The 8,559-nt window shown below is 38.9% G+C and overlaps 1 protein-coding gene across 1 annotated transcript; it reads left to right on the forward strand.

Annotated features, from left to right (window-relative positions):
• Positions 1–8,559, forward strand: kctd2 (potassium channel tetramerization domain containing 2). Its single transcript, XM_023949437.2, has 6 exons — positions 1–693; positions 1,616–1,724; positions 1,805–1,896; positions 2,007–2,102; positions 3,080–3,205; positions 3,561–8,559. Exons 1-6 carry the CDS (start codon positions 337–339, stop codon positions 3,588–3,590), a joined length of 810 nt encoding a protein of 269 aa, XP_023805205.1. The 5' UTR covers positions 1–336; the 3' UTR covers positions 3,591–8,559.

Here is an 8,559-nt window from a genome sequence, read left to right on the forward strand (position 1 = left end):
CAACGGAAGTAAACAGTAATCGCGTTACAACCCGGAAGAATAGGGCCTCTCTGACTAACGTTTGAACAGACAAGAATGACTAATTTATCTAGTGGAGAAACGGTTTAACGCGATGCTGCTCAGCAGCTAAGTGTTATATTTGAGTCCTACACTGCAGCAGTGGAGGTGGATGCGGTCGAACGTGAGTAGCTACGCCCCGATGCCAGCCACCCCGGCCCGACAGAGAAAAATAGTCCCGCTCTGTTTACAAATCGGCCAGGACAGATTGCTGCTCCACGGTGTCTCGTTAGCTTGCCGTGCAGCCGTGTGTGTTGTTACTGAAACAGATTCGGAATCATGGCCGAACTGCATGTGGTAGAACCCAGCGGAAATGGTACCGTGGAGCAGCCCGAGCGCCGCTCCTCCATGCGCCTGGCGTCGCCCACTCTCATGGTTCCGCCGCGGAGCAGCCAGCTGAGCCCCGGCGGAGGAGGCGGCGGCAGCGGCGCGGGCGGTGGCCGGTCGGTGTTCGGGTTCCCAATGAAGAGCAATCCCAGCTCCCCGTCCGAACCGGCGGACAAACCGGGCTCACGCTGGGTCCGACTGAACGTGGGTGGGACCTACTTCATCACAACCAAACAGACGCTATGCAGGGACCCCAAATCCTTCCTATTCAGACTGTGTCAGGAAGACCCGGACCTGGACTCTGACAAAGTCAGTATTTCAATGTTTTCACCCCCAAAAAACAGTCCTGTTATTAACAGAAATGTTAGAATAAATCCACTCATTCTGTTCAAGATCTGCTTTGTTTCTTGTTTTGAATTTGGTACAAAAAACAAAATCATAAAGTCAAATATTCAAGTTTATTTACTTTACATAGATTTTGATGTATTTAAAGTCCCACAACGATCGTCTTTTAATTATGATTTTGCCGTTTTAGCCAAAATTTAAAAAAAAAATCTGTTTCTGGGACATAGTTTCTGCAGAGTAGCAGGAGTTAATTAATAACGAAGTTGTTGGCAAGACTGTCAGTGAGGAGCAAGCCCGCCCCCACTTCCTGTCACTTATCTGTTTTGACGCGGTCCAATATCAAAGCTATCCAGTTTGGATCCAGATGCCAGCTCAGACAATAAAGACCTTCATGAATCTATTAGTTGATGTGGATGCATCAGAATGGAGCGGAGCAGGGGGCTTGGGGTCCAGCCAGCGTATTTTCTACGTCACAAATACGATCATTTTCAAACATCTGCTCCTGATTCACAACCATTTGAATACAGAAATACTCAGAAATGCAAACTTCATCTCAATTTTCTAAATGAATGTCCTCCATCGTCAGAAAAATGCAATAAGAACATGATAGAACACCCAAAAATTATATTTATATCAGAGTTGGTGTTTAAAAGAAACAGGTTGCGACATTTAAAACTCACCTTTTTTCACAATCACATAGAAACAAAATCATTATTTAGCTTTTGTGTGAGCCTATTAGCCCATTAGCAAGGCACACATGATCCTACACAACTACTGCTTTAAGAGAACGTTTTGTGAGCTTTTTAACATCGTAAATATCAATTTAATGACATTATTTAGAATTTCATGGCAGTAAAAACTCTAAATGCTGCTGTTTATGTTCCAGGACGAGACGGGAGCCTACCTTATAGACAGGGACCCCACATACTTTGGCCCAATCCTGAACTACCTTCGACACGGAAAACTGATTATGGACAAAAACCTGGCAGAAGAAGGTAAAGGCTGGCGGATTTAAGGCGCCATCCCATCTGCTGGGAGCAATGTCAGGGTTACAGATGGATGCTTTGTGATTCAGGGGTTCTCGAAGAAGCCGAGTTCTACAACATCGCGTCTCTGGTGAGGATGGTGAAGGAGAGGATACGGGACAACGAGAACCGAACATCTCAGGTGCTTTAAACAAACCAGTTATCTCACCAGGCTCTGCATAGGTGTAAATGTAACGAAAACGACTGTTCTAAAAATGTGTTATTATGGGGTGTCTCTGTTGCTTTCCTCAGGGTCCTGTGAAGCATGTGTACAGAGTGCTGCAGTGCCAGGAAGAGGAGCTCACACAGATGGTCTCCACCATGTCGGACGGTTGGAAGTTTGAGCAGGTGCAGAGATATGGTCGCTGCGTTTTTGAGCGATTGCTGGTAAAGCTGGCACTTAGAGCATCAACTGGTCTAAAAAGACCTGCTGTTTGGTGCAGAGTCGATGCTTTGTCAATACCTCTTTGGTGAAGTCTTAGCCGAAATCATGGAATTCCAGCGTTCATTTTTAAGTCAACATTGACTGATCTCAGTTGTTTTGCACTTTAGCACGGTTGCTCAGCAGAAACAAAGACAAGGCCGAGACATTTTAGCACGATATCTGGCAGTTAGTTGCATAAAAAGTCTCATTTTCAGCTTTTGCAGTCTTAGTTCTAACCTTTTGTTCAGTTAACCAAATAAAACTTCAGATACACGTTTTACTGCGCACATGTGCAGACCGTCTCCCAAACATTAGAAAATCATGGCAAAGTGTTTTTTTACATTTACATGATTTCATTAAAAGAAAAATTAAACCTAAGATATAAAATCAGTTTATTTTTACATGACTTGCAGTTCCAGCTCATAAAACCCACGAAAATTAGAATACTGTGGAGAAATCTAATAATTCTATGAAAGTTTAACTTTTTAAAATGAAATTATTGAAATGAATACACTTTTCTATGGTATTCAGATCTTTTTTGGAAAGGATCTGTACATCATCACCATCTGCTGCACTGTTTTTGTAGATCTAGAGAAAGTCTATGACAGGACAGAAAAAAGAAGAGTTGTGGTTTGGATGAGGAAGTCTGGAATGGTCAGGTTATAAAGGTGGAGAAGAGGGAGGACTTTAAGTATCGAAGGTCAACAGTCCTGGGTTTTTTTAATTTAAAAAAAACTTTCAATCCAAGCCCATTCCTTAAATGATGACGTCATCATTTTAAATGCACAGGTTATTGTCATTTGAGAAAAAATACCAGCAGAAATTCTGTGTCTGACAGAGTAAAACATGAGTTTTAAGCAAAGCTGGATGTGGTAAACGGACTTTACTTCTTCATCCTCAGCTCATCAGTATTGGATCATCGTATAATTATGGCAATGAAGACCAGGCAGAGTTTCTCTGTGTGGTTTCCCGGGAACTAAACAACTCCACCAATGGGATCGTCATCGAACCCACAGAGAAGGCCAAGGTAGACATTTTTCTGCTTTCGTCGCCCCTTCACACCCTTGTTATTCATTTGCACTTTGTCCAGTTGTTTCCTGCCAGGTTTACAACCTGCTCAGCTTCAGCGGTCTGGGCTTCAAACCCACTTAATTATTAGAGTTTGTAAAAAATGTTTGCAAGCTGATGATTAGCTAAGGTCTCATCAACAGTTTTACTCTGAAAAAACAAATTCTGCCTTTTTATTGGCTTTCACCCAGTAATTTTGATTGTTTTTTTTTTAAGATGATCATTGACTAAAATGAAAAGTGATGACTCTTTTCATTTAAAGACATTATCTTAAAAATGACAAAAATGGATTTGACGTCCTCTTTTTCTCACAGATCCTTCAAGAACGAGGTTCACGGATGTGAAGGAACCCCATCAGCATCAACACGAGCACATCCTCCAGTTCCCATCCACCAACTTTGATGAACATCTTCATCGTCAGTTTGCCCCCCCCTCCTCTGGTGGGCCTTTTCCGCAGCAGAAGCTCTTCGACGTATCCTCTTCCTGCAGCACGACTCTCACTCATCTTCCTTCTGGTTGTTCTCATGTGCTGTGAGGAGTTGATAAGTGAGTTCCTCGTCGCAGTTTTTTCCTTTTTGCTGGTTGCTGTCAGAGCAGTGCTGCTGAGCATGGCAGACAGCGCAGCACAACGCCTGCGTTCAGCCATCATCCTCACTCTGACCTTCCTGTCGTCACGCCGGATACTTTCTTTCAAATCTGGCTTTCGGTTTAGCAGGAACCTCCTCAGGACTCTCAAAGGACAAAGAGGAGATTAAAAAAAAAGGGTGACGTAGCTGGTCTTTACCTGCAGCAGACGGAGGAGGCGGGGGGTCAAGGATGCTGAGGACTTGGGATGCCAGATCTCCAGCTGCTGTGAACCAGGCTGTTGTGTAACCCCCCCACCACCACCACCACGCTTTCTGGAGTTTTTCAAAACTCTAAAATTGAGCCACAACATCCCAAACCGTCCGGTTTCTGTTTGATCCGTGACAATCTTTGATATTTTCACCCACAAAACAAACAAAAAAAAACTGTCGGATTTCACGCCATTCGTATAAAACCTTTTAAGGCATGAGAGGAATCTATATACATCTATATAGGCTACATGATAAAAACTGAATGCAAACGGTGTAATTAGTTATTTCTGTATCATAGTTGTTACATACATATTGTGAGTGAATCTATTTAAACAGAGAGAGAGAAAAAATCCGATTTATGACCAGTACGAGCACCTGTGAAACATGGGTGTGAGTTGCGTTTGCAGTGCCTCGGCTCTCCGTTGAATAACTGAAATATCACATTTTCAGCTGCACGTTTTCTGTAGTGTTGGAAAAAAAGGTTTTACAGTTTATCCTGTGTTCTACTTTAGCAATGCATATCTTAAAAATTGTAATGAGAAGTAAAGGAAAGCGTCATCATTGAAATGAGGTGGATAATGCCTCAGATGCCCCCCATGAACCATCGTTTCCCATGTGTTGTGCTGTTTTTGTACTGATAATGACTCCCAGATGTCCTTTTTTCTCATTCTGCAGAACGTGTAGCAATCTTTGCAAAAGCTAAACTGCTGCTTATGCAATCTCAGAGCCTGCATTAAAACGCAAATGAACGAGATGTCAGTGAACGTGCCAGACGAGAAGCGTTCCGTTCAGGCATGGTCAGATTTGGAACAACCTGAGGGTAGAACACATTCATGGGTTGATAGGAGCTTTTTAGCAACACTAGTTTAAAGTAAAAGTCCCCAGGTTTCAGAACGATGCTAGAAAATGTATTAAAAAAACAGAGTAAGCTAAATATTAGTCATAAAATGTACAGATAAATGCACACGGGGAGGAGTTTTATTGAAGTTGCTGCTAAAGGTAACAAAAAAAGGAACTTTAAAGGCTGCAAAAAGTCGAACGTTTTCCTAATGTTTCTTGTAATTTAACAAACTTTGATATCAGTTTCCTTTTTTTTTAGTTAATTCAAAAGAACATAAAACACCCTTTGCCCATTTCACGTTTAAACTTTATTGTTTGAGTTATTCTGTGCATTTTATTTATCTATATGCCATTTTATTTCATCATGTTAGGGACTAACAGGGATTTGAACCTTTGACCCATCAACAGGTAGATGGCGGCTCCACTTTCTAAGCTACGCTCTCCTCTTTGTTTAGTTAAAAATATCAAAATAAACGTGTACATACATTGCTTAGAATAAATAAATAAATATATCAACAACAGTTTTAAAAGACCCAGATGCCATTTAAAACCCCAAAAGTTTTTAAACATTTTATTTACAATTAATGTGTGCCAGAAAAAGTCAGCAATGGACCTTAAATTTGAATAATGGTTAAACATTTCTAGATTTATTTTCTCGGAAATATGCTGAATTACGAGTTTTACAAATGTGTGGCAATGTGCATTTAACATTTTATGAATGCAATCACGTTAAAGTATCTGTGAAGAGCAACAAATGCATATCATGCAGAATAATCTACATTTAAACACAGCGCACATTTGTGACTGAAGACTAGAAGAGAAGGAAAAAAAATCTTTCAAAATTCAACCTGTCTTTTGCACAGACGGTATAGTTGACTGATTGTGCATCCAACAATTTGTAAATAGTTGGATGCACACGCACAATCAACTTACAAGTCAGTGTAATTTGAATAACTTACAATTTAAACCAGTTTCCAATTTTGCAATTACTGATATTTTTACCCATTTATACACTTGCAGACGCTTTGCGTTACACGTGATTTGCCTACCTTTGAAAACACATCTGCAAAATTTGTGATTGGATTTTATATCTTAATGGCATCTATCACTTGAGTGTAAGAGAATATCTAAGAGTTCTTTATTTCTTTGCACCTTTTAGTTGTTGTTTTGCTTTGCTGTTGTTTCTCCTTCACATCCTCTTTTTCTTCATACTTTGTGAACTCTGTCACACATCTGTGACCACAGGGATCGATGTGGGACTTAGTGTTTTACTCAAGAACGCAGTGACTCTCGGTGAGGATCAAACCGACCAATTTGAAGCCCTCTACCAACTGGACCGTCACTTGTTTGAAAAAACAGGAACACAACAGCTCTTTTGTATCTATCATGGTCTCTAGTCTAAGAGATCAAAACTTGATGTCGTTTTTTTCTTTGATGTACTTTTCCCCACTTGGGTGCGTTGTGTATTTAGCAGACCATGTGTTCAATAATGCCCATTCATTTTGTTGAGACCACTTTTTCTTTCCTTCATTTTCTGGCTCTTGCAAAGCACCTTGGGTATTGTTTCATCAGTTCTTGTCCGGTGTCGTGCCTTTTGACCGGTGTTGTGCAGAGATGTGTTCCCCTTAAAAAAAAAGCCAGGAAGCTCCTCCTCTAATGTTATAACCTGATCTCTATTGTAAATGATTCAGTAAGAGACGAGCCAAAAACAAAAACACATTGTTCCTGTCATAGTTTTTTCTTCTATTCACTCGTCACCTTAAAGTTTAAGGCTTAAACTGTTCAAGAGCCACTTTTATTTTGCCAATTTTGACCCACATTTAGCTTCATTTTATTATTTCAAGAGATTTAGACGTGTTTCTATATCTGCTGTTAAACATTGTCAGTGTATTTGAAAAGTTACCAAACAAAAGACAGTTAAAAGAAAACATTGAAGTTTATTTTCCGCTTGTTCTTTTTTTTAAATTAAACTTAGCAGTGATCTTTGTATTAGCACTTCTAAATATTTCATTTCAGTGTTTGAATATACATTTTTCATATGCAATTTGAAAATCATTTTCATTTTATTTATTTATTGTGTCCTTTTCAAGCTAATATTTGTTCAATGGTTCCCAACCTTAACATGAGGACATTTGCCACTTTGGGTTCCTTTGGAAGTAGTTGGCTGTTAAATAAGTAGGTGTTCAAACAACAAAACTTTTATTGGACTTGGTTTACTGTAGCTTTTGTACCTGTAGCAGTTTGAAAGGTTTTAAATTGATTAATAATACAGCTCCAAAACCTAAAACACCAGCATGAAAGTGATATTATCCCACTAAGAATCCACCTAATTCATCATTATTAATATTACTATAAAACGAGTCTCTAAAATGTGTTTTTCATTGGACAAACAGCGTTGAAACTTTTATTAAAAATATTAAGACATGCACTTTAGCTGCTAGATGTCACAAATATCTGTCGATTGTAGCTAAAGCTACCTAATAAATATTGTTCAAAATTAGCTTGCTAATGTTGAAATCAAAGTTTTGTTTCCTCTGAAGAAAAAATAGAAATCAAAGTAATTTAAATTTAGGCACTACTTTTTGTTTAACAAAAGTAAAATGCAATGATGCTTTTTACATGTGCTTCATAAAGGTAAAAGCACTTTTTCCACACAGCACAGCATGCTAATTAGCGTTGATTTAGCTCAGAAATGTGGACGCGGTAATATGACCAGTGAGGAAATTAAAAAATATGACAGAAAATCGACAATATTTGTGACAAGTTATTACAATCAGAAAAGAATTGGGAATCACTGACCTAAAGGAACTTTTTAAACAGTTAATTTCAATGGCCAAGTAGATAAAAAATATATGTATAAGGTTTTAAAGCAAAAGTTGCCTGACCGTGACTTTGTGCTACCCTGAACTAACGAATCTGCATAAAGTACTGTTGTATCTGTTTTTTTGGGCATGTGAATACACGACAGCATGCTTTTGTTTAGAGATTACGAAGTGGTGTAATGGATTTTGTCTGACCTTTGTGTTTGTGCAAAGTGTATGTGATGTGTGGTTGGGCTGCGGGGTGCAGAGTTGAAGGCATGGCTCTGTGGTGTGTAGATGTAAGTTTTTATGTTGTTGGTCCTCCACCCACAGTTCCTTCATGTGTTTGTGTCTTTCTTTCGTCACTTTTCATCCAGAAAGGTAGCAATGATACAAACTTATCGAGCCGGACAGACTGCAGTCTCTCTTCCAGCCAACTTTTAGTTTCTATAACCTTTTATCAACCAGGAAATGCAAAAGGAAACAAAGATGTTTTATTTAAAAGAATAAAAATACTTTATAAATCATATCACCAGTTAACCTGTAAACACTGCATGCCTTTGTAAACATGCACATTCGTAGGTCGTATTGAAAATGTCACTAACTTGCTTCGTGTTCATTTATCAGCAGTATTGATGTCAAATGTGAATAATCTCAAAGGAAATTGTGGAGAGACGCTTGAAAGCAAAAAAAAAAAAAACATTTCAGTTGTTTGTTTCACTTTTTATTTATTTTGTATATTTTAAATTTTGTCTACAATTGTTGTTTCTTAACATGTATCGATTTTAACAAAACCCAGTCTGGTTTTTAATCATAAAATGTGTTTGTGTTTTGAA

The sequence above is a fragment of the Oryzias latipes genome, chromosome 19 (genome assembly GCF_053564925.1).
Source record: "Oryzias latipes strain Hd-rR chromosome 19, Olatipes_Hd-rR_3.1".
In the NCBI taxonomy this organism is placed as follows: Eukaryota; Metazoa; Chordata; class Actinopteri; order Beloniformes; family Adrianichthyidae; genus Oryzias; species Oryzias latipes.

What these genes read in the sequence shown, in the direction of transcription:
- kctd2 (XM_023949437.2), top strand. Translation starts at nt 337, where the DNA reads ATGGCCGAACTGCATGTGGTAGAACCCAGCGGAAATGGTACCGTGGAG. An exon ending in CAAAAACCTGGCAGAAGAAG is followed by an intron (nt 1,725 to 1,804) that starts GTAAAGGCTGGC and finishes TTTGTGATTCAG; the next exon opens with GGGTTCTCGAAGAAGCCGAG. An exon ending in AACCCACAGAGAAGGCCAAG is followed by an intron (nt 3,206 to 3,560) that starts GTAGACATTTTT and finishes TTTTTCTCACAG; the next exon opens with ATCCTTCAAGAACGAGGTTC.